The 27231-nt window shown below is 43.8% G+C and overlaps 2 protein-coding genes across 2 annotated transcripts in view; both read left to right on the top strand.

Moving 5' to 3' along the window:
- The window catches only part of Asic2 (acid-sensing (proton-gated) ion channel 2), a 1088234-nt gene that overhangs the window by 387144 nt on the left and 673859 nt on the right, over nucleotides 1–27231 (top strand). The window lies entirely within an intron of this gene.
- Nucleotides 7714–8751, top strand: 1700071K01Rik (RIKEN cDNA 1700071K01 gene). The gene has a single exon (NM_001033765.2). The coding sequence runs from the start codon at nucleotides 7780–7782 to the stop codon at nucleotides 8593–8595; it is 816 nt and encodes a 271-aa protein (NP_001028937.1). The 5' UTR covers nucleotides 7714–7779; the 3' UTR covers nucleotides 8596–8751.

Genomic DNA, 27231 nt, shown 5'->3' with positions numbered 1-27231 from the left:
TGGGTTCTTTCCAGCTTCTGGCTATTATAAATAAGGCTGCTATGAACATAGTGGAGCATGTGTCCTTCTTACCAGTTGGAACATCTTCTGGATATATGCCCAGGAGAGGTATTCCAGAGTGGTTGTACAAGCTTGCAATCCCACCAATAATGGAGGAATGTTCCTCTTTTAAGAAGTGTGCTATCATGTTCTGTCACTGAAAAAAAAATCCTGGGAAAACAACGTAGATGGAGGAGGAAAGTTTTATTTTAGCTCACCATTTTGAGGGCTTCAGTCCACGGGCACCTGGCTCTGTTGCTTTTTGACTATGCAAAAACCTGGACTGCCACAGGGCAGTCCCCCAGTGACCTACTAGGTTCTAATACATCCCAGTAAGGCTACCAGCTGACAACTAAGCCTTCATTCAGTCCATGGCCTCTGGGGACACATTTTAGATTCAAACCATAAGAAGGGAGTTTTTGTCAAGGTTGCCCTGCTCTCTGGCTTTGTGTCTTGCCATGAGATCTCCCCTTCTTGTGAGCAATGACTCCATAATACTGTCTACCACATTGTGGTCCAGCCAGGAAGGCCATCCCCAGAAGCTGCACTGATTAGGTCACCTCACCTTGGACTTCCAACCTCTATGATTGCAAACCAAAAGCACATATTCTCTCTGCCCCCACCAGCCCTTGGCCCACCTAGTTTCAAGTATTGTGTTAAATCAGCTCAAAACTAACGCAAGTATGTGTATTCTAGAAAGGAACCGTCCACAGCTTAGGTAAGCCTCATGTCCTCCCAGCTTAGAGAGGACCCTTGGGTCCCTTGAGACAGGGGGTGGGGGAAGTGTTATGGACAGATCATGGAGTCTGTGGTCTCAGGAGCTTTAGGAACCAAATCTCTGTGCCCCAGTTCCAGCTTGGAAAGGCTAGTGAGGTCTTCCTGGAGTAGAGAGCCATGAGTGAAAGCCAGTCTCACTACTTCTGCTTGACACCGACTTTCAGTACTCTTTGTGAATTGGCAGCCTCCCAGACAGACTGGACGGTAGCATCTACATTAGAAATGTTAACTTCTGAGCAACCGCTTGCTCACTGGTCAGCACGCTGCGCTCACAGCCTTCCCCTCCTTTCCCCCTGCTGCGGGGCTCCTTGTCCATTTGCCTTTCCTTACCTCTTATATTTTAAGCAAGAAGTAAAGTGTATTTTTCCTTCCTGCATATTTTTTTTTCCCTACCAGTTGGTGCAAGGGCTGAAAGCTGTCAGAGCAGTAATGCATTGCATCAAATTAACATATTCTTCTGAAATGGTAATTACACCCCTTTTGTGCGCCTCTGAATACACGTTTTTTTGAAGTGTGAATGAGGCGCTGACACTGGGAGTCTCACTCTAAATGATCATTATTAGTGCATCTGTCCAAATGATTCACGGGAAATGGCTGGCAGAGGTTTCTAAGCTGAGAGGAATTTAAAGGTGAGCCACGGAGCTCCCTTAGAAAAGTTCTCACCTCAGCCCCCCCCCCCTTTTTTTTTTTTTTTGGTGAGAGTTCATTCCTTCACACCCTAGACCATTTCCAGTCCATTGATGCTATAAGAGTCAAGTTCCTCTGCACTGAGTGTCTGTTCTACTGAAGTGCACAATCAAGTTAGCCATTCAAAGGAAGACATCCATCTTCCCCTTCACGGTCCTAGGAAAAATGGCAGACAGACTGTTCTGAACGAAGAAGACAGAGGACAACTCTGAGCATATGTGTTGGGGCCAAGAGATGCAATCCCAGAAGCTGTCTTCAGGAGGTAGTTGGGCAGAGCTGATGGCAGAGAGTACGTTCCAAGTTTAGGGACAAATCATTGAACAAAGGAAAGTAAATCAAGGCTCCTTGTGCAAGACTTTGACAGTCCTTAGAAAGCTGGATCTTTATCTTAAAGGAATGAGACGCCGTGATAGAAGGTTTTATAGAGAAAGGAGGAGGAATGCTCAGGTCTGCTGCAAAAGATCCTCCCAGTCTCTATAGGGGGATGGATTGAAAACAGAACATAGGAGAAAGAAGCACTTAGAAGGTTGTGGCTCCGGTCTAAATAAGGCACTCAGGCTGGTGCAGAAAGATGGCTGTAGAGATGGAGACACAGTCTGGCTCTGACAGGAAATAGAAAATGAGACAGATTACCTGGGGCTCTGGAGAAGTTGTGCAGGTGAAAGGTGGTGGGTCATGGTGATCTTGAGGCCCTCTGTGGCACTCTGCTCTGTGTTGGCTTCTCTTCTACTATTGTTCCTGGGGGATGTGCTCCTATTAGAGACATGGTTGTTTCGGTCGCAAGGAGGTGGTGCCCATAGAAACTGGTTACTGAAATGGTGGGAGGAGTTCTCTGGAAAGGATGCAGTCATGTTACACAGCACTCCAAAGAAGCGAGGGACACAATGTAACAATTAGATTCCAGGGGACTGGAGAGAGGGTTCCGTGTGAAATCCTTACTGTGTGAACATGAGAAACTGAGTGTGGGTCCCCGGAGAGTGGTGGTGTACACTTGCATCTCAGTACTGGAGGAGGCTGGGGGGACAAGACAGGCAGATCCCCAGAATTCATTGGTCAACAAGACTCATTGAATCAATGAGCTTCAGGCTGAGTGAAAGAAAGACCCTCTCTCAAGAAACAAGGGTGGAGAGTATGATAGATACCTCATGTCAACTCTAGCCTCTCTATGTGTATGCACATATACTATACACAACAGCATCAATAAATAAAACCAAATTAAATAATTAAATTCAAATAACAAGTCACCTACTAAGACATTATTATATACCTCTGCCCCTGCCTTTCCTAACTAACAAGACATAGATGTCCCATGAGAACCATAGTGTGAGCACAAAAGTTCTTTGTGTCACAGATGCGGGTATATAGAAAAAAAAGGGGGGGAGGGGACTGAAATTCAGTGACTTTGAGATAAAAATAAATAAATATTTAATAAATAAATAAATAAATAAATAAATAAATAAATTTTGTAATGGCTTTACCTTTGCCACCAAATTCCTCCATGCCTTGTTTGTAGCAAAAATGCTGTCTGATTACGAACAGAACATGGTGTGTGTGTGTGTGTGTGTGTGTGTGTGTGTGAACTGCTTTGCTTCTAAATTTCCCTGGATTGAGTTAGGCTGACTATACAGCTTTGCTGGTCAACTGTGAGGCTCCTGTACTATGCTATGAGTAAGCCAACCATTCTGGTGCTATACTAGACCTGAAGAACAGAGAGCTACAAAAAAAAAAAAAGACAATGAAGATAGGGCATAGCTGGGGAAAAGAAGGGACAGAATCAGTCTGTGTAGGAGTAGCTTCTACTGGATTGTCTGAGACTGCCCTCCCCTACACATGGCTACCTGTAACCCAGGACAATGGGCTATCTAGAAATAGAATCCACAGTATATTCAATGAAGAAGCAGAGTACTACTTTAGAGAAGGTCCTAAGTTGACTATTATTGGTGTCCTTATATCAGGAGGGAAGCTTAAACATAGATGCTGATGGGGAGATGGGCAAAGAACACACTGTGGATTGGAGAGAGGTACACAGAGCATCCCTGTGTCAATGGAAGAAAAAAGAAACCCAGACTTTCAAAGCTACAGATTCACACTGTGGAGACTGCTGGTCATCTCTAGGTGCTAGGCAGAGAGAGAAAGAGGAAGAGCCTGTAGAGAGAGATTGACCCTGCTCAAACTTTAATTTCAAAGTGCAAAGAAGAATGAGACATAAACGAGTCTCAAAGTATCTCAAGGAGTTGACTGGATACCTGCAGATATGGGAACCAGAAATCCCTGTGCAGGTTATGATCAGTGGGCACACACCTGGGTCATGTCAGATCTCTGTCACATACAGTACACATTCACACAAACCAAACACATACATAAACAAAAATAAAATCCGATGCTTTTTAGAGGCATCTAAGCAGTAAATTCTGGATGCGGAGCATGGCCAAGCATGGCAGTTCATGACTGTGATCCGAGTACTTATGTCTTAGAGTTTCTCTTGTTGTCATGGAAATATCATGACCCACAGCAACTTGAGGAGGAATCACAGTCCACTGAGGAAAACCAAGGCAGAAACTCAAATGGGTCAGGCACCTGGAGGCAAGGAGCTGGTACAGAGGTCATGGAAGGGTCCTGCTTACTGGCTTGCTCTTCCTGTCTAGCTTGGCCTGCTTCCTTTAGAACCCAGGACTACCTGCCCAGGAATGGCGCACCCACAATGGGTTGGACTCTCTCCCATCAATCACTAATTAAGAAAATATCCTAGAAGCTTGTCTGCAGCCAGTTTCATATGGCTACTGTAACAAATGACCTAGTGGCTCACAACAGCATACATTAATTCTCTTGCAGGTCTAGAGACAGGAACTAATTCCTGAGAGCTGCTATCCATTTATTGGTGGGACCGGCTCCTCCTGGAGGCTCTGGGGGTTTGATGTATCTATTTTCTGCATTGACTAGCTCAGGGTCCCTTCTTCATAGTACTCCAAAAATTGAGCCCATGATTCTCTCCCCTGTTGAAGCTGATGTCTTGGACTCTCTTTGATAGGTCCCTTTGCAATCACCTGGTTCTACTTGGCTAGACCTGGACCCCCTCTGTATTTTATGATGATTGGCTTAACCTCATCTTCAAAACCTCCTTTGTCATCTAAAGTGATAGACCCACAGTTTCTGGGATCCAGATGCATGCAGCTTTGGGAAACTATTATTCAGCTTCCTGATAAAGCTACAAAGAAAACATTTTCACAGCCAAGACTTGAGAGAAGACTGGAAATAAGAAAGACAGCTGGCTTAGAGGCCATGAAGGTAGAGCCTGGGAGAGTTGAAGCTTAAGAAAAGTGTTTCGAAGATAGTATCAAGAAAACCTGAGATGTAACTTTCACATAGTGTTAAATACAATTAACTAATACAACTAATCAAATACTATGTAAATTAAATCGTTTTTCTCCATCACTGGGTTTTCACCTCACAAGGAGTAGCTGGCCCGTTTGTCTCCTTTCAAAAGCTGAGACATAGTAGCAAGTGGGTCAAGAAAGGGGCCAATGTCAGTAAAGCTAGGAAACTACAGGATACACTTTAAAGCACATGGCTAGCTTGACTCAGAAGGGAAGGTAGAGAGGGTTGAAAGATTGTTACATAGGATCTTGGATCATTTGGTTAGAAAAGCCAGGGAGGTCTTGAAAGAGGGGATAAAAGGGGAAGGAGATTTGTGGAAACTGGCAGGATGGGCAGAGGCAAGGGTGGGTGGTGTAGTGTGGTTAGGTAGATTTTTCTCTGTTCTACATCCAACAAGCAGCAGAGGTGGCAGTCACAAACTGCACCAGAAAGAAGTTTTGGGGCCACCAATGCAAACGAATGGATGCTGACTTCAGAGCTAGACAAATAGAAAGAGGCAACAGTTGGGTCCTAATAAAATATGGGCAGCAAGGATCAGATAACTCCCCCTGTTCTGATCCAAAGCCCCACTAACATGAGTGTAAAGAGATCTTTAACAAAACAAAGTAAAAAAACAGGAAAGAACTGGGAAAAAAATGGAGAAATACCAAAAGAACTTTAAAAGCTAGAAAACAAATGGGTAAGTAAAATTTAACTTTCATACCAGAGAAAACTGAAATAAAATTTCCATAAGGTGCTGGATTGATAAACAAGAAGCCTTCCAATTGCATTTCAGAACTCAGTAAACATCTCTGGAACTTGAGGCCATAAATGCCATATCAAATGGCAGTCTAGTTGAAGCCAAGCAATGTGCAATTGGTTGGAACTCTGTAAAAGAAGCCATTAGACCCCCTACAGAACCCCTCTAGCCAAAAACTAGCAAGTTTCCATCCTTACCAAGCGAGAGACGGAAGGTTGGCTCTTTAGAGAAGCTATATCAAGGCAATTCAGAATTGGAAAACACCATGCACAGCTTGGGAAGAGTGGGAAGTGAAGATTACTATACCAGAAGGTGGCAAGTAGAGAACAGAGAGCCACTAGCCTTTTGACAGGAGACTGGAGAGCAGATAAGCTGACTTACCAGAGAAAAAGCCCTTACAGAACCAAACAGGTAAACTTCCCTCAGCAACTTGCTGGCTGCAGGAACACCCTGCTGGGAGTATAGCAAGGAACAAACACAGCACAGCACATGTACACAAAGCTGCCCATTGTCTCTGCAGCGTCTTGTTGCTGCACACAAAAGGATGCCAAGCACTGAAACACCTGAGTGACACCACTAATTGAAAGACAGAACATAGGAGACCGCAGCAGAAAGCAAAGATAATATCGAAAGGAGAGGAGAGGAAACTAGGAGGGAAAATCAATCAATTTACATTCTCAGAGATATTTAAAAACATTCAACCCATGAAACAGGAATTACATTGTTTGTTTTTTTTTTCTTTTAAAAAACAAAATTTCTCTTGCAAATTCTGAGTCAAAATACAGAATTCTACAAACACACACATGCACAGATGCACACACACATGTACACACATGCATACACACACACAGGTACACATGCAGACACGTACACACACACACACACAGAGTCAAACACAGCAGTGGAAAGTTGGCTCAGCAGTTAAGAACACTTGCTCTTGAAGAGAGCCTGGGTTTGGCTCTCAGAATCCATAAAGATGCTCACACTTATCTAAAACTCCAGTTCTAGATGGTCCAAGATCTTCTCCTCCTGACTTCTTCAGGCACCAGGTACACATATGGTGTACAAATACCCACGGGATAAACTCTAATACACATAAAATAAAGCAAATAAGTGTAAAACTATCTTTAAAGTTAGTAAATGAAATGATAAGAGAATGGAAAGAACAGGAAAAGAGAATAAATTAGAAAGTACTTCAGAGGATGAAAAGTCTAATCCAGTCTAGTCTAGAGCTGAGAATCTTATCAAAACACTAGTCAGAAAAAAAAAAAAACTAAAACAGAATAGTATAGATTTTCAGACTTATGGGATCTATTTATGCCCAGCATAATAAATAAAATCATTATGAAATTTCATAGTGAACTAAAATTAAAAATACCAAAAACTACCAGAGAGAAACATAAAACCACATACACACACACACACACACACACACACACACACACACACACACACACAGAGAGAGAGAGAGAGAGAGAGAGAGAGAGAGGTCACAAAGACACTGAGGTTATCAACAATAGTTGTCTCCCGAGCTAGAGAACATTAGGGAAATGCCTTTGAAATCTGGGGAGGGAAGCACTGTGCCCAAATTTCTATGCATGGGTAAGACAAAGGCAGTAAATAAATAAAAAGAATGCCACAATATGGGTCGTTTTCTTCAGAGGTGACTGGGATATTGAACCTTCATTTAATGAGATGCTACAATGAAGAAAAAGAGAGACGAAGCCAAGGGATATTTTATACACACACACACACACACACACACACACACACACACACACACACACAAAACACACGCGCGCGCACGTGTATGTGTGTTTATATAATTATTTATATATTATATATAAAAGTATACTTTGTTTTCATTATATATGTATAACATATATAGTATATAATAAATATACATATATAATAAAAGCATCTCAAAAAACCCTGATTTCTGCTTTCATGTGTGCCTCTGTGTGTGTGTGTGTGTGTGTGTGTGTGCGCGCGCGCGCGCGCGCGCACGCTCGCGCGTGCTCGCACATGCGTGTACTCGTGTCATTCCTGCCTCTGTGATGCTAAAGGTTGAACCCAGAGCTTTGTGCATGTTAAGAAGCCCTTAGGGGAATTCATGTGAAGATGAGTGAAGGCAGGTGTGAGTGAATGCAACAAAAGGAATCATGGCTGCCAAAGTGTTTGAGTCCATCGGAAAGTTCGGCTTGGCTCTAGCAGTTGCAGGAGGCGTGGTGAGCTCTGCTTTATATAACGTGGATGCTGGGCACAGAGCTGTCATCTTTGACCGATTCCATGGAGTACAGGACATTGTGGTAGGGGAAGGGACTCACTTTCTCATCCCTTGGGTACAGAAACCAGTTATATTTGACTGTCGCTCTCAACCACGGAATATACCAGTCATCACTGGTAGCAAAGATTTGCAGAACGTCAACATCACACTGCGTATCCTCTTCCGGCCCGTAGCCAGCCAGCTTCCTCATATCTACACCAACATTGGCCAGGACTATGATGAGCGGGTGCTGCCATCTATCACCTCAGAGATCCTCAAGTCGGTGGTGGCTCGCTTCGATGCTGGAGAATTGATTACCCAGCGAGAACTGGTCTCCAGGCAGGTGAGCGATGACCTCACAGAGCGAGCAGCCACATTTGGGCTCATCCTAGATGACGTGTCCCTGACACATCTGACCTTTGGGAAGGAGTTCACAGAGGCGGTGGAAGCCAAACAGGTGGCTCAGCAGGAAGCGGAGACAGCCAGATTTGTGGTGGAAAAGGCTGAGCAGCAGAAGGTGGCAGCCATCATTTCTGCTGAGGGGGACGCTAAGGCGGCAGAGCTGATCGCCAACTCGCTGGCCACAGCAGGCGATGGCCTGATCGAGCTGCGCAAGCTGGAGGCTGCTGAGGACATTGCGTACCAACTCTCCCGCTCTCAGAATGTCACCTACCTGCCAGTGGGGCAGACTGTGCCCCTCAAGCTTCCCTAGTGAGGCCTCCCCTGCTTCACCTTCTCCGGCCAATCAGCCCATAGTCTCCAACATTTTGAACAATGCCTTCCTTCTACCCCACCCCGGAAAGCACTGTGAAATTTAATGATAGGCTTAAAGTGAAGGAAATAAAAATAAAATCACTTCAGGACACACACACACACTATCTATCTATCTATCTATCTATCTATCTATCTATCTATACATATATGTATATATATATACACACACTATATATATACACATACATACACACTGTGTGTAAGTATGTGTGTGTATGTATATAGTGTGTATGTATGTATGTGTATATATATATATACATATATGTGTAGATAGATAGATAGATACACACACACACACACATACACACACACACATTTAGTGCCTTCTGCCATTGGACTATATCCCCAGCCCCTTAAGCAAAAAAGCTAAGGAGGTTATGGAATGTTCCTAAGGTGAAGGCAGCTAGAGATTGTAGATCCCCTCATTGTCCCTATGTCTGATGCATTGAGATAGATTTTACATTTCTCAGAAGTGAATTTGGTTTGTGGTTGTGGTGATATTTATACAAAGGGCAAACAGAAACTCGAGGTGATCAAGTCTAGGAAAAGCAAAAGGTGGTACAAGAAAGGGAAATGGAAGTGCAGTATATTGCACAGAAGACTATGGAACGCAACTTGTGTTGTCAATAATAATGCAAGGTATGAGTACAGATATAACTAAAAGCCATACAGTTATTTTGGAAGTTTCAGGTATGATAAGAAGAAAGGAGTTTATATGTATGCATAAGTGAAAGCTTGCATGTATTTACAGGAGGTACGAAAATTTAAAATCTTGTCTTTGGTATTCATTTTCATTTTATTTTGTATATGGCTATTTTGCTTGCACATATGTCTGCTCGCCACATGCATGCAGTGCCCATGGAGGTCAGAAGAGGGCATCAGATTCCTGGGGACTGGAATTAAAGATGAGTGTAAGCTCACGTGAGTGCTGGGAACCACTGAGCCACCAACTCTCCAGCCCTCTTCTAAAGCAAAACTCCCTACTCAGAGAGCCACTAAAAGAAATATGTGTATGCTAAACACACATAGGAATAGGAAGACAGGTTTCTGAAGAAACTACTCTGGGATTTAGATTGTTTGTCTCCGGGAAGCAGACTAGAAGTGTGGGTGGACAGGAATGAGATCTGCCGTTTCTTATTTTAACCCTTCAACATTATGTTCATTCTTTGTCTCTTGCAAGGAACGACCACAAACATGGTTGCTTCAAGCAGCGCCCACTTGTTCTCCTTCGCAGCCTACCTGTGGTTAGAATTCTGAAGTGGCTTCATAGGATGGAGCTAAGGTGTTGGCAGAATCCTGCTCTACCTGGAAGCTCCAGGGGAGAGAATTTTGTTCCCTTCTTCCATCTCCCAGGAGCTGCTAGCGTCCCTTGGCTTGTGGCTGTATCAGCGGTCTTCAGAGCTGGTGTTTTCAAGGGCCCCTGATCCCTGTCTTCCCATGGCCTTTTCTCTGTGTCAGGTTTCCCTCTGGCTTCATCTTAGAAGGATACATGTAATTAAAATTCCCAGCCCAGTGGAAAATCCAGTGTAATCTCTTCAACTTAAGATCTTTAATTTGATCACATCTACAAAGACCCTTTTCCGAAATAAGGCCAATGTACACAGGCTCCAGAGGTGGTTATCGCTTAAAGAACTATTACTTAGGCATTGACATTTAAAATACAGTTTCATATATTTATGAATCAAAAGTCAACTAATAGGAGGGGTGGATATAATCCATTTTTTACTATAATTATCAATGAGAAATTACAGAAGACTTTCAATTCAGCATGACGCATGTCTGTAGCATTCTGGAATAATGAACATATGTCACTTGAGTAAAATGCTAATTTGTGAGAGAAAAAAAGAGAGGCAGGAAGAAGTATTTTATGTTTTGGCTGATCCACATTTGAAGCTAACAAGTTCTATTCCTTTCATTTTAAATACAAACCCTAGGCAAGTCTCCAGTTGAGTGACACTGGCAAGTTTCCAGTTGAGTGACACTGGAAGTGTTGTTCCCTGGAAGACATATGTGTGGCACAAACACACGCCTACTGAAGCCAAGAGCACAGGCTGGAGAGAGATGTCATGGGGTTTTAAAACCGAGAACAGTGGCTTTTCACTATCTAGAGAGCCATTTACTCTTGAGCTGTAGCCTAGCTACTCCGTTTTCAACTATTTTCAATTTTTTCTGGGACTATCTAACCACAGATTGAAACATCAAATCCCATAGAGGCTTTAAAGATCATTGAGTCTAACACAGTGCATCCAAGAGTTCAAGGAGGCCCAGAGGGGTGACGCAATGACTTCTAAGATTGCAGAGTCAGGGCATGAACTTGGGGCTTTTGGTGACCAATGGTTAGGACACATAACACTATTCATTTCTCTATAAATCTCTTTCCTGCACTTCTCTGAAATTTAGCAAGTTGTGCTACCCAGGAATCTTGGAGAATAGAGTACCCAAGGCATAAGGAGAGCCATTTACTCTGGGAAATACAAACTGGGAAGTTGGTTGTTTTAAAAATCTGCATCTGGATGAATCAGGGACTTAATCAGCTAAGTATGTTCAGGGACAGTTCATCTACTATGGAGAGGCAGGCAAGACAAAAGCAGGAATCTTGCCCTCTTAACCTTCAGGTCTTGGTGCCTTGTCTGACATACAGAAAGAGCCCAGGAAACATCTATTGACTGACTAAAAGACCAACTCCCCTAGGTTTCTTGCGGGATAGCTAAACTCAACCACTGAGTAACTATATGAATGTGTCTGAGATGTCTTCATTGAGCAGACCCATTGCCACTGAAAAATGTTGTAACTGCACTAACCAACCTTACTGATGCTCTGATGTCCATGGACTGTTCTTGTCTAGGCAGCCTTGCTTACAGGAACCTTTCAACCCCTTCATCTGGACAGGGTCTTTGGCCATCTGAGGCATGAGTTTAAGTGTGCTACTGTATCAGTCATAACAAAAGCTGTGAGTGCCCCTCTACCTAGAACCCCACCATGGAAACCTTGAAGATGGTAAGGTTATCCAAACTTTAAATCTCAGTGAGCCGTCCTTTAGGATGAATCAAGAGACATAGTCTTCATCCTGTCCACAGGAAAGCTTGTTCTGGCTTGGGTGCTTCACATTCGCACTTCTCATGGTTAGCACTTTGTCTTAGTCAACGTTTCTAGTCCTACACAAATATCATGACCAAGAAGCAAGTACGGGAGGAGCAGGTTTATTCAACTTATACTTCCACATTGCTGTTCATCACCAAAGGATGTCAGGATTGGAACTCAAGCAGGTCAGGAAGCAGGAGCTGATGCAGAAGCTATGGAGGGATGCTACTTTCTGGCTTGCTTCCCCTGGTTTGCTCAGCCTGCTTTCTTATAGAACCCAAGACTACCAGCCCAGGGATGGCACCTCCCACAATGGACCCTACCCCCTTGATCACTAATTGAGAAAATGCCTTACAGCTGGATCTCATGGAGGAATTTCCTCAAGCAAGGCTCCTTTCTCTGTGATAACTCCAGCTTGTGTCAAGTTGACACACAAACCAGCCAGTACACACTTCATGATAAAATTCATGTCCACTGCCCAGTGTGGCAAAAGGAGCTCACCCTGAGTACCTACTGTATGACAAGGACTTGTCCCCCCCGACCCCCACCCCCAGCAGATTAAAGAGCTGGAGCTTCCCATTTCTCACATGGGAAGACTGAGGTAGTTGAGCCAGATATCAAAGCTAGTGTGTTTTCCAAGGTAAGATACAAACTCACCCTCTTAATCCCTAAACCCGAGCACTCTCCATGATGTCGTGTTGGAGTGGCATGTCACACAGAAGCTGCTGCCTTCCAGAATGAACAGGTTTCCATGCCAAGAGAAGCATCCTACCCAGCTGGCACAGCTGGGCTCAACCCCAGCAGCTCCTACCGTCCGTAGAGTTTCAGCTGTTGCTTCAGCAAATTGGCCACAGGCTGGAGCAGGGCCGGGGAAACTCATACACCTTCTGATACAGATAAATGTGAAGATGCAGGCAAGATGACTCCTAGTGAGGGGACATTGATGGGGAAAGCTTGATTGCCATTTTAATCTGAAGGCTTGCTAACTGATGAAGTGACCCGCAACTATCTCACTCTGACAATCTCTAATGATCGGGTTGATTAAAATGCATTATCCAAGGTTGTGCTGCAAGGCACATATCAACACAGAATGTTAATGGCTGGCTCTGCTTAGGAGAGGGTCTATGTGTCAAGATGCTTGAACACCACATTAAACTACTTCCAAGCCAGGCTGGATTCTGGATTGTCTTAGTTAGGGTTTTACTGCTGTGAACAGACACTACAACAAAGGCAAATCTTATAAAGGACAATATTTAATTGGGGCTGGCTTACAGGCTCAGAGGTTCAGTTCATTATTATCAAGGTTGGAGCATGGCAGCATCTGGGCAGGCATGGTGCAGGCAGAGCTGAGAGTTCTACATCTTCATCTGAAGGCTGCTAGTGGAAGACTGACCTCCAGGCAGATAGGATGAGGATCTTAAGCCCACACCCACAGTGATACACCTACTGCCACAAGGCCACACCTTCTAATAGTGCCACTCCCTGGGTCAATCTTATAGAAACCATCTCGTGGATCAACTCCAGAGCTCAGCCTGTGGCTTAGGACATAGACTCTGACCTGAATCTTGCTTGGGCAGGAGTTGAACTGAGTACCATATTAGAAGATCTCCTCCTCCTCCTCCTCCTCCTCCTCCTCCTCCTCCTGCTCCTCCTCCACCTCTTTCTTCTTCTTTTCTTCTTCTTCTTCTTCTTCTTCTTCTTCTTCTTCTTCTTCTTCTTCTTCTTCTTCTTCTTTCTCCTTCTCCTTCTCCTTCTCCTTCTCCTTCTCCTTCTCCTTCTCCTTCTCCTTCTCCTTCTCCTTCTCCTTCTCCTTCTCCTTCTCCTTCTCCTTCTCCTTCTCCTTCTCCTTCTCCTCCTCCTCCTCCTCCTCCTCCTCCTCCTCCTCCTCCTCCTCCTCCTCCTCCTCTTTCTTCTTTGTATCCCAAGGGAGACAGGGATGCATTAAAAATCAGAAGAAGAAGCAAAAGGGAGCATCAGTGGTGGCACAAGACTCCCCTGTGCTTCTGATGATGGGACAACCAGATGGAGAAATAAGTCCACAAAGGCAAAGTAGAAAAGTGCAAGATGCCAGTTACTTCCTATTAGCTATCATTTCCTTATTAGCCATCATTAGCTATTTCTTTGTTGACGGATTGCAGTCAGGTGTGACTATATCCATCATGGTTCAAGGCATGGCCACTCAAATACTTTACAGAGAGAGAGAGAGAGAGAGAGAGAGAGAGAGAGAGAGAGAGAGAATTAAACAGTGAGATGGGAGATTGACTGGAGTCCATCACTTTCAGTTCTCCAGACTCAGTAGTTACACCCCAACCTCTCTGGTTTCTTTTCTATCATGACACATAATTGCATCAAAAATAATGTCCAAGTCTGAGCCAACTGACCTCTGTGGGACCTGTATATCAAAATGCTAGCCCCACTCAATGACACCAGGATCTTTATGTCTCTCTTACTCTGACAACTACTTTTAAAAGTTATCATTGTAGGGTTAATTCTACAGCAAATATTAGAATTCCCTACAAAATTATCTATTCTTCTTAGCTGTGGGAATTCAGAGTCAGATTCCATCATGGGCATCAGTTTCTTCATAGTCACTTGAGAAGGGAAGTCAGGATCAAGCTGTCAGCTAATAACCTCCATCCCTCAGACCACTCACCTCCTGCTCCTCAGCCTGTAAAGGGCTGTGCTACAGGTGTCAGGTGACCATACAGAGTCTATAACTCAGATTTGCTCTCCCTTTGTGCCTCATCTTTGTGCCTATTAGAGTAAACCATAATGCTAATACAAGCAATAGCTAACATCTATTAATAGCTTTACCGTATGTTAATGTGCTAATGGTTTGCTAACTGGCATCTTACCCTTTTCTACTTTGCCTTTATGTCTTCTTTGTGTACTTATTTCTCCATCTGGATGTCCAGATGCTCGGGGAGAGTCTTAGGCTATCACGGATGCTCTCTTGCTTTCCCTTGTGGATTTTAATGCAGCCCATATTTAGTAGCACCTCATAGGAATCATCCTGTGCAACTTGGTTGAGGCTGTGTCCGTCTACAATTTTGTTCAATTTTGTTTGGCTTTAAGAATTAGGGATCCCAGCCAGGGGTCGTTTGATATCTCAACTCTAAAAAGACTCACTATTGTAAATACCAAATCTAAGTGAGGTTGGGGTCAAAGTTACAAACGTTATGAACAGGAAGCTGCCCCCACCCCAGGCCCCAGGGCTGAGAGGAAGACAGTCAGTGTTAGCTTTTTCTTGAGTTGATGGGAGGAATTCTTTCTCATCTACCCACTTGCTAGGGCTTCATTTTGGTCTAGGTCTGGTTCTAAGTTCTTTTCCTAATGTGAGCTTGAGGAGCCATGACGTGTATTCAGTGAACTATGAAGAACAGCTAATGACTCAGTTTTCGTGGTTGGCTTTTCTCACTGATGGAGATCTGCATTGAGAAATACATATATTTGATTGTGAATTGCAGTGTCCTCTTCTCCTCAGCAGAGTGTGGCTATGTAATCTGCCAGTTTACTAAAAATGGAAGCTTTGTGGTAGATTATAGACATTCTCCTCTAATTCTAAGTTCACGGTACAGACTTTTTTTTAAAACCTATTTAAAAAATCACATTAAAATCTGGAATGAGTGTGAGCTCATAAATAGTAAGCTTGGGTCCATATCTGGCTTTGACTTTCGGTCAAGTCCTCAGTCTGGACCGCTGTATCCCACACTCACACCTTGTCTGTATCTGTGTTGCTGTCTGCACTTTCCCTGCAGAGGAGGGGTGAGCAGTTGTCACCCTGTACAAGAGGAAAGGAAGGGACCAGGTGAGAAGCTTTTGTGTGGACATGTGTGTGAGAAACTTCTTTCTACTTTATTGGCTTCCTTAGGACATCTACCAACCCTCTACCTTAAAGGACCTCCCAAGTCCCTCTGGTCCTCCTGGCTGGTTCCTTTTCTTGAACCGCACTCAGACTGTTTTCCCATGACAGCTGGTAGTGGGGAAGGACCAGGTGAGAGCATCCTGTTCTCTGCTAAACAGATCTCTCACCTTGGAAGCTGTTAGGAGCAAGGGGACCCATACTGAGTAGGAACCCCACAGTCTTGGATGCATTGTTTCCCTCCTCTGGGGTTCCATTTGTGCCCCTGATGGACAGAATTAATTGTCTTCTCTCACAAACTTCCTGTGAGAAAACAACAGGCTTTGTAGGTTCGGGGCTTGTGACTGGAGGTGATCTTAGGGCTACTCCATTGGCAGGGACACCAACTGTTTCTTCTACACCAGTCTTTGGCTTCAGGACAGACTCCTCTGGGAAGTTCCAGTCCTCCTGGTAGTGGTACAGGAAGTTGACAAGTCTCCCAGCAAGAAGGCAGTGCTTGGTTCCAGATTTGCGCAAAGATAATTGATGCAAGATGCACATGGAGCAGAAGGAAGGGGGTGTGCGGCTTCCTCCCCATCCACCTGGGCACCAAGATGAGTCCAATTGGCCATCTTCCTTTGCTGCCAGGACATGAAGAGTAGGTTCCTGCCTCTCCTTCCTTTCTTCCAAGCCACAGACTCCCACTCAGTCTAATCTTACCTCTTCCAAAACTCCCTCAGGACAACATGGCTTTACTGTCTACAAGACTGTTGAAATCACATCTACATCCCGTGCAGCAGGCTGGCAAGAACCAACTAGTTCCCACGCGGCCCTGGTGATTTTACAGTAGAAACCAAAGCTCTTGTTTCAGAGCTTCTCCACTTTGTTGTCATGCTTACTTTCTAACTATGACAGGGACACTAACCAGCAAGAAGATGGAGGACAGAACTGGCTCTCTTGAGCCTCAGTTTCCACTTTATCATAAAAAGTGAAAATGGTGAATGATATTTGGTTGATTCCAACATGCTGGACAGTGTTCTAAGCATTCCCCAGGCAGGGATTTGGTTTATTCTGAGCTGAGCGGCACCAGGGCATGAGCGTTACTGTTCTCTGTACTGTGCAACAGGGATGTGTAAGCACAGCAGCTGTGCAGACAGACAGAAAGGCACAGAAACAGGACAGACAGTTTAAACTTCCCTTAAAGTTACTCAAACTTGAGTGGAGACATTAGCTAGTGGAAGCCGTATCAGCACTCTTTGAGTTTTCTGGCCTCTTCTGGATTTATGCTGCAACCTAAATTTCACAGGCATCTTAAAAACATGTGTAACAAGACATTGCTGCAGAATCTTCATGCAAAAGACAGAAACTAGGCACATAGCCAAAGAAATGCAGGAGGAAAAAAAATGTAAAGGAAGATGAACTTAATGCAGGAATATGAGCAAAACACATTGAAAACCAGAAGGGGGCCAATGAGCAGGATGTAAAGTGAATAAGTAAAAAAACATAACATTAAATTTAAAAAACACTGAAAGTGTTCTTTCAGAGGGATAATACAATAAAGGCCTGAAGAACAAGCAGCCGACTGTGCAAGTTAAAGTCAGAGCCAACAGAAAGGCAAGGATCTGGGGATATCTATCAACTCCAGTGCATAGAGATGGAAAAAGAGGGGATGAGGTCTAAGATGGCTGAGGGAGCAATTTAGGAGCAGTAACATTTGATCCATAGGAGCTCCAGAAGCCAAGGTTAGACCAAACAGAATAATCTAAGGAAACATACTCCATGCTTAGGGGCATCTCTCTTTGGTAGGGTCAGAAGGCTCCAGGTACCCAAGAAATTTAAGGATCAACCAAGATGTGACCCAGTAACATTTCAGAAACTCGGATCTATTAAACTCCAGAGGTAAGGAGGTGGTGTGTTACACAAGCAGATGCACAAACCTCTTATGGACAGCATTAGATGCCAGAACACCAGTGTCTTCACATTTATGAAAGAAAAGGGCTTTCAGTTTTATCCCAGCCAAAGCACAAAATCAATTAATGAACCAAACTCCCCCATCTGTACTGGCTGGTTTTGTGTCACCTTGACACAAGCTGGAGTTATCACAGAGAAAGGAGCTTCAGGTGAGGAAATGCCTCCATGAGATCCAGCTGTAAGCTATTTTCTCAATTAGTGACCAAGTGGGGAGGGCCCCTTGTGGGTGGTGCCATCCTTGGGCTGGTAGTCTTGGGTTCTATAAGAGAGCAGGCTGAGCAAGCCAGAGGAAGCAAGCCAGTAAAGAACATCCCTCTGTGGCCTCTGCATCAGCTCCTGCTTCCTGACCTGCTTGAGTTCCAGTCCTGACTTCCTTTGGTGATGAACAGAAGTGTGGAAGTGAAAGCTGAATAAATCCTATCCCCCCCTAACTTGCTTCTTGGTCATGATGTTTGTGCAGGAGTAAAAACACTGATTAAGACACCATCCGGGGGTGGGTGGGTATGGGGGACTTTTGGTATAGCATTGGAAATGTAAATGAGCTAAATACCTAATTAAAAAAAAAGACACCACCCATCTATTATCTATTGGCTTGTCTGTCTGTGAATTCATCCATCTATCCTTTATCTGTCTGTCTGTCCATTCATAAGTCCACCCATCCATCTATCCATACATCTATTTCAATTCTATGCCAAAATATATCACTAAGCACCCATCCATCTATCTAGGTTCTATGCCAAATTATATCATTGAGCACTAGGAGCATGAAATCTTTTCTGAATTTGTAAGGACTCATATGTTTTCTTTAAAAGCACCAGGTGTTGAAACTGATTCAAGAAGAGAGACTGGCATGCACTCAGTAAACACAGTAGGGCCACAGGGTAAAGCTTAGAACAGTGAATATAAGCCAAGGATGTAAAGTAGGTGACGTTTACAACCTGCATAATACAGAGTACTTCAGCAACCAGGTCTGCAGCTCAACCCCCACTATGGTTCCCACCATGCAGCAAACTCGTTGTCATTTTAAAAGTGGGTGTAAGCTGGGCACCAGACTAATCCTAGCACTTGGGAGGTGGCGGCAGGAGGATCAGAAGTCCTTAGCTACTTAATGAGTTTGAAGTTATCCTGAGCTACACGTTGTCTTTAAAAAAAAAAAAAAGACTTAAGAAAGTTTAATAAATATTGACTAACATGAGATTTCTGTAAGAAAACTTAGCACTTTTTTTTTAAAAAAAAATGGCAGCTATTAATCCTAGAAAGCTGAATTATATTAGAAAAATAAATAAATCCCAATAAACTTCTATGCTTAGCAGTACTCGGGGTTCATGCAGCTCTACTGATGTAAACACTGATTTGATTTAAACAACCTGAGATAAAATGTTATTGGAAGAAAGGATGAAGGGGCTTAGAGGTGGTAGCTGGAAGTTTCTGACTTGCTCCAGAAACCAGGAAAGAGTGATCAGATCAGACACCACAGAAAAGTAAAGAAGCAGCTACCGGGGGAGAGGGGCCAGAAGGCTCTAAGTGTGTGACAGTCAATGCACAGGCAACTCGGGGCTTTATTTTAAGAATTGTAATGATTTCTTTATTTTAAAGAAACTTGCGAAGACATTACTTTGACATTTGACTCTTCTAAGCCATGCAGTATTAAAGACTTCAATGCATTTCTTCAGGGGAGACAGGGGCTGGCTTGGTGAGACAGGATCTAGTAGAGCTCTGGCTGAACTTTGAACATGGGACCTTCCTGTCTCTCCTCCCCGAGAGCTGTGCTGGATTTCAAGCATGCACCGCCATGCCTAGCATGACTTGAATGGGTTTTTAAGAAGCATTAGCTCTTTGTAAAATGAATGCTCAGAAACCTGGCAGGCTGGGCTGTTTACTGAGGCTTCCCAAGAGTGACATTTTCACTGGATGATTAAGCAGATGAAGTGTTGTTTGCTTTGTTTTCTGTATCTTACACACACTGGAACACAAGCATACATGCAGGCTTGCACACACAGAGAGACATGCCCACACACACACACACACACACACACACACACACACGTACACATACTTGCACAAACACAGAGTCATGCATATACACACATATACACAGAGAGAAACACATAAACATGCACAAACACATGCTTGCACACACACAGATACATGCACACACACAGAGGTATGCACATACACATATACACACACACACTACACACTCTTGCACAAACACAGAGGCATGCATACACACACATATATACAGAGAGAAACACATACACATGCACAAACACATGCTTGCACACACACAGATACATGCACACACACAGAGGTATGCACATACACATATACACACACACACTACACACTCTTGCACAAACACAGAGGCGTGCACACACACATGCTTACACACCTACAGAGACATGCACACACACAGGCATGCACACCACACACACACATACACACACACACCCCACAGCTGTATAAACTTACACATAAAGGTAAAGGTTTATAGCCCCCTTTCCAGTCTCACATGCCCTGTTTGCTAAAACCATTTGGATCACAAATCAAATTTCATCTTTTCCGATGTATGAATTTTATAATTTTACTACAATACACATACATCTTTAAAGATATATTAAACCACTCCTCATGTTTGGAGCTTTCATTTGAATGCTAATACCATGTGCGTGTCATTCCACGGAGACCTGTCCATATTGATCTGTGAAGGGAAGGAACATTTATATGTATTGGTGTTCTGTGAAGATCTGTCCATACTGATATATGGCTCTGGTTCATTCATTTTACTGTTTCCTATGAATGTAGAGGGATTTCTTTTCCTTCCAGATCTCTCCCTGCCAGTCAAGTGTGGCAGAGAAGGTCTTTCACAAGCCCCATGCTAAGCATGCTCAAGAGTGTCTCTAGTGTATGCACCTGGAGAAAGCATTTCTAGGTTACATTTTCATTTTACTGGGTCACTGGGTCATCATTGTTTTTAAAACACTATTAAATGGTATTTTCAGCAGATTCTAGTTCCTTGGGTGATAGGCTGGCATAGATGGGCCTACTGGGGGTGGAGTTGTATCTGAGATACCATCTGTGCGGCTGTCACAACAGCCCTGGAGGCCCCATCAGAGGCAGCAGTTAGGACCACAACAAAGACACACATTTATTCACATTCTTCTTAACAGGTTGGCATTGACATTTAAAGGGCTGATGAGGTCCTTTTCCATTTGCATAGGAGTGGGAAATACTAGTTAGCATAGGGGAGGGAAGCTGAACCAGGCAGAATGATAGAGCACAGAAGCTCAGCAAGGAAGGTCAGTGGGATGAGATGAGGTAAACTCAGCATCCTATCATGCACTGTCAGTATTTATAAACTGTGTCACACAGGGAATTAGAGTATGGAGTAAAAAAAAAAAAAACTAGGAGAAAAGTCAGTCTCTTCTTCTTCCTCCTCTTCCTCCTCCTCTTCCTCCTCCTCTTCCTCCTCCTCTTCCTCCTCCTCCTCCTCCTCTTCCTCCTCCTCCTCCAGGCCTGGAGTAAAAAAAAAAAAAACTAGGAGAAAAGTCAGTCTCTTCTTCTTCCTCCTCTTCCTCCTCCTCTTCCTCCTCCTCTTCCTCCTCCTCCTCCTCCTCTTCCTCCTCCTCCTCCAGGCCTTCCCCCTCAATCCTCCCCCTCCTTTCCTTCCTACTCTTCCTTTCCCCCCTCTTCTACTTTTTTTTTTTTTTTTGAGACCTTTTCACTATGTAACACAGGCTGGCCTTGGAGATGTAAGTGCTGGGATTACAGACATTTCTGCCATGCCTAGAGGGATTGGTCCCCTCATAGTAGACATCACATGGGATATTCCTCTACATACATGTACCTTTCCAAAGAAACCACTCTTGGCCCTTGGCATCCATCTGTCTCACTTGCAACTATTTCATCACTGTCCTTTCCTCCCCAAGGACTCAAGAATCAAGACTCGGGATCTGCTTGTTATTCCTGAGTCTACCTGACACCTATGACTCAAGCCCCTTATTCAGAAATAGTCATACTCCCTTCTCCTTAGAATGCCAAGAAAATAAAGTGTCAATTAGTCGGGGCTTTGGAGCTGGACGATCGTTTAGGCAGGGACAGGACCTTCTCCTGGTGGTGTAATGAGGAGCAGTAGGAAAGAGAAGGGCATAGAGCTGAGCAGAGAAGACCAGAACTAATGGGAACTCCACTCTCCTTGAGCAACAGAAATTAGCATCCACCTCTCACCCAGCACCCTAGCTGATAGTCTGCCTCTATCCCAGTGTGATTCATCATCTGCATCTCTCTGCTTGTCCCTGGTCATCCATCCAGACTTATAATGGACTTCCCTTTGTTGAGTTATCTTGAAGGGGTTCCATCTCCTTTTAACTCCAAAAGATCAGTTAGAACAGGAGGAACCAAAGAAAAGGTGAAGGCTGAAGTTGGTGCACAGGTGTGGTTTGGATTTCATCTGGAGGTCGAGAAAGAACAGTCCAGGCAGTGGGAACAATGGGAATAGACACATAGAGGAGAAAGCACCAACACAGAAAACCACAAGATGCCGCAGCATTGCTGGACCACAAAACTGCGCCTAGGGACAAAGCTGAAAGGAATATTAGGCTAGACCATCCCCTTGTTTTCCTTTCAGGATAAATCAAGCTTCTGTTCTGTTGACAACGAGAAACCATCAAAAGTGACACTATTTTTTTTTTTTACTATATTTGCTTGTTTATTTATTTTGTGTGTGTGTATGTGTGATCGTGAGTGGGTATGTGTGAGCATGTGTGTAAGTGTGTGCCCATATGCATGTGCTTGTGTGTGTGTGTGTGTGTTTACGCACGTGTACAAGTCAGAAGACAATTTGTAGAAGGTGGTTCTCCACCTTTAATACATGGGTTCCTAGGATTGAACTTGGATCATCATCAGCCTTGGCACCTGGAAGCAAGCGTCTTTATCCTCCGAGGGCTCTCGCTGACTCCAGAGAGGGCACACTTTAGTAAGAGGGACTCAGGTTTCGCAGACTCCAAAGTGAGGCATCTAGGTTTGGAATAGGGGCTACTCGGGCCTAGCTCACCTGCAGCAGCCCCTTTTCTCTCTCTACCCTCACAGCTGCTGTAAAAGAAATGGCAGACATCCTACTGAGAGCCTGCCTGTGACACTGGACTCCTCTCTTTCCCATAGGAAGCTTATCAAGCATCCTACGCCACCAGGGGCTGCATGTGGCACATCTCGCAATGATGGCTGTGCATTAACTAATGGGCCAAACCCTTCCCCTTTCCCTGCTCCCCAAGAATCAGAGGCACACTGACAGCAAGTGCTTTCTACTGGCTACTTATCACCCACAGGAACCTCTCCCCACTCCCCGAAACCTGTAAAAGACTCCACACTCCATCCCAGGGGCCTGAACTGAGTCCTTACCATCTTGTCTTCCTGGGACATGTATAACTGTCCTAATAGATATCTTATCCTGAAGGACAGTTAGCCCCAGTGTCCCTTTGAAACCTGGAACCTGAGACCTTACTAAATTTAAGCCTTGACTGAAACTTAGAATGCTCAGCTTTGAATGGTATAGCCAGGAGAAGAACCAGAGAGCCATCACACACCACACTGGTAGAGTCTTGGAGATGCTGAGATGCAACCCTGACTTTGGTGGGAGAGAATAAGGTGTCTGTTTACTGACTCCCATAAGAGGTTTACAGTGCAGCAACTAGAACCCTAGAAGTATACATCCCAAATTCAGCCCTTCTTAGCACTGCAGAATCTCTCAAAATACATCTTTAAAAACTGGAAATACACGCCTGGAATCCCAGAACTGTCAGGGTGGAGGCAAATGATCAGGAGTTCAAGTTCACCCTCCGGTAGCGAGGAGTTTTGAATCCAACCTGGGGAGCATTTGACTCTGTCTCAAATATATAAAATAAAATAAAATAAAATAAAATAAAATAAAATAAAATAAAATAGTTATCTATCCAGAACCTGTACTTACACCTAGAGAGAGTTCCATACCTGTGACCTTTATCAAGCTTTGGGTAGCTCTTCACATTCTCCAAATCAGGTTCTAGATTCCAAGCCATGCTTCAAGGGGCCTGCTGTGCTCATTTATGCCCCAACAGGCCTCTCTTCTCTTTGCCTTCCTTGTTACCAACATCTGTTTGATCTTTTTTCTTTTCTTTTTCTTTTTTCTTTTTGTGCATGCAAAATAATCCATTTTTTTTAGATATTTTCTTCATTTACATTTCAAATGCTATCCCCCTTCCTAGTTTCCTCTCCGAAAATCCCCTATAGCCTCCCCCTGCCTGCTCCCTAACCCACCCACTCATGCATGCTTCCTGGCCCTGGCATTCTCCTGTACTGGGGCATATAATCTTCGAAAGACTAATGGCCTCTCCTCCCATTGATGGCTGACTAGGCCATCCTCTGCTACATAAACAGCTAGAGACACAAGCTCTAGGGGGTACTAGTTAGTTCATATTGTTGTTTCTCTTATAGGGTTGCAGACCCCTTCAGCTCCTTGGTTACTTTCTCTAGCTCCTTCATTGGGAGCCCTGTGTTCCGTCCAATAGATGACTGTGAGCATCTACTTCTGTATTTGCCAGGCACTGGCATAGCCTCACAAGAGACAGCTATATCAGGGTCCTGTCAGCAAAATCTTGTTGGCATATGCAATAGTGTCTGGGTTTTGTGGGTGTTTATGGGATGGATCCCCCAGTGGGGCAGTCTCTGGATGGTCCGTCCTTCCATCTCAGCTTCAAACTTTGTCTCTGTAACTCCTTCCATGGGCATTTTGTTCCCCAATCTATGAAGGAACAAAGTATCCACACTTTGGTCTTCCTTCTTCTTGAGTTTCATGTGTTTTGCAAATTGTATCATGAGTATTCTAAGTTTCTAGGCTAATATCCACTCATCAGTGAGTGCATATCATGTGTTTTCTTTTGAAATTGGGTTGCCTCACTCAGGATGATATCCTCCAGATCCATCCATTTGACTAAGAATTTCATAACTTCATTGTTTTTAATAGCTGAGTAGTACTCCATTGTGTAAATGTACCACATTTTCTGTATCCATTCCTCTGTTGAGGGACCTCTGGGTTCTTTCCAGCTTCTGGCTATTATAAATAAGGCTGCTATGAACATAGTGCAGCATGTGTCTTTATTACCAGTTGGAACATCTTCTGGGTATATGCCCAGGAGAGGTATTGCTGGATCTTCCGGTAGTACTATGCCCAATTTTCTAAGGACCCGCCAGACTGATTTCCAAAGTGGTTGTACAAGCTTGCAATCCCACCAACAATGGAAGAGTGTTCCTCTTTCTCCACATCCTCGGCATCATCTGCTGTCACCTGAATTTTTAATCTTAGCCATTCTGACTGGTGTGAGGTGGAATCTCAGGGTTGTATTGATTTGCATTTCCCTGATGATTAAAGATGTTGAACATTTATTCAGGTACTTCTCAGCCATTTGGTATTCTTCAGTTGAGAATTCTTTGTTTAGTTCTGTACCCCAGTTTTAATGGGGTTATTTGATTTTCTGGAGTCCAGCTTCTTGAGTTCTTTGTATATATTGGATATTAGTCCCCTATCAGATTTAAGATTGGTCAAGATCCTTTCCCAATCAGTTTGTGGCCTTTCTGTCTTATTGACAGTGTCTTTTGCCTTACAGAAGCTTTGCAATTTTATGAGGTCCCATTTGTTGATTCTCGGTCTTACAGCACAAGCCATTGGTGTTCTGTTCAGGAATTTTTCCCCTGTGCCCATATCTTCGAGGCTTTTCCCCACTTTCTCCTCTATAAGTTCCAGTGTCTCTGGTTTTACGTTGAGTTCCTTGATCCACTTAGACTTGAGCTTTGTACAAGGAGATAAGAATGGATCAATTCACATTATTCTAGATGATAACCACCAGTTGTGCCAGCACCATCTGTTGAAAATGCTGTATTTTGTCCACTGGATGGTTTTAGCCCGTTTGATCTTTTTTCATACCTGGCATTGCCTACAGAGATTTTTCTGGCACCCCTAAGCCAGGTCTGATGTATTCCTGACTCCACATGTGGAATCCCGCTCGCATGCCTTCCACGCTGTCCTGAAGCCACACCAGCTCTGGTTTAGCCCTGCTCCATCACACAGCCTAAGGCCAACATGCATGCAGAATGCTCCCACCACAGGAGAGAGGTCAACGGATTCAGATGCTGACAGGTTAATTTAACTCAAGATCAGGCTCAGGACAAGATGGGACAGAAAGAAAACTAAAAGATCAAGACGATTGTCCTGAGGTGAATCCACAAAGTCCACTGTCCGAGCAAGCCAACGAGGAGGCCTGTGAGACCAGGTGGCAGAGAAGAGTCCTGGGAGAGAACATTTATTGCTGGCTTTTATTTTCTTTTTGAGACAAGATCCTGCTAGATCGCTTAGGATGAACTTGAACGTCTACATAGTTCAACCTGGCTTCAAACTCATATTCCTTCTTTCTCAGCCTCTCAAATCCTGGGTTTATTGGCAAGAGCCATTGTGCTGGAACACGTCTAAAAATTGGTGTAACAAAAGAACAAGTCCAGAAATCAAGCCAAATAATAGGAAATTTAGCACACGAGACAGCATCATAAACAGATGGGCCAAGAGTGTATAATGAAATAAAGGCCACTGAGGGGAGCGAGGGAGTAGCTAGTAAATAATAAAGTTGGGTCCTTATTCTCACAACAGACATTCAGATGAATGCCATAAAGAATTTAGCTACCATCTGTGTAGTGATGTGGCAAGCCTTGCCCTTAATCCCAGCTCTTGGGAGGCAGAGGCAGGAGGATCTCTGGGTTCAAGGCTAGCCTTATCAACATAGTGAGTTTTGGGACAGCCAGGGCTACACCTGAGAAAACAAACTGTCTCAAAACAAAACAAAACAAAACAACACAACAAAAACCCAACAACTAAAAAGAATTTAATTAAAAAATAAATCGGTAAAGTACCAGACCGTGGGGGGTGGCTTTGCATAAATATACATATCTATACAGTCTCATACAATGTGTTTGCATGCATAAAAATATGGTCTTTTTGTGTGGAAAACCATTTCTAGGCTGGAAAGACCTGGGGAAGTGAGATAATTACATAGTACTAAATGCAATTTGGGGAGAGGGCAAAGCTAACCATTTTCTTGATACTGTGACAACAACCCCAAGGAAATCACTTAAGGGTAAAAACATTTATTTTGTCTCATCATTTCAGAGAGTCAGTTCATACTTGGGTAACTCCATGACTTAGAGCTTGAAGTAAAGCCAGAATCTCACAGTGTTATGGGTGATGAGGTACATTTCTATTCTACATGGCAGGCTGGGAAGCCAAATGAGACAGAGTGAAGAAGCTGGGGGTGGGAGATAGACGAATCCGTTAAGAGCATACCTTCAGTGATGTATTTCCTCCAAGTAGGTTCCACTTCCTGGTTTCTATCTGTTCTCAATCATGTGATCAGATTGCAATTCCATCAATAGATCAGACCATTTGATAGATCAGAACACTCACAGTCTGTGATCTATCCACTTCCCCCAAACTCCACCTCCAAGCATTGCAGTGGGAACCAAGGCACAGGTGGCGGGGTGGGTGGCAAGGGGAGGGGCTTCCCAAGAGACACATCTTACAAATCATAACACAGAGTAGAGTCACATTTCAAACTAGGAAAGTACAGATCCAATTTATATGGACATAGAGCTAAACAATTTTAC

This window comes from Mus musculus, chromosome 11 (assembly GCF_000001635.26).
Source record: "Mus musculus strain C57BL/6J chromosome 11, GRCm38.p6 C57BL/6J".
NCBI lineage: Eukaryota > Metazoa > Chordata > Mammalia > Rodentia > Muridae > Mus > Mus musculus.
Note: the sequence above shows the minus strand (reverse complement) of the source record. Positions and strands in the feature narration are given on the sequence as shown.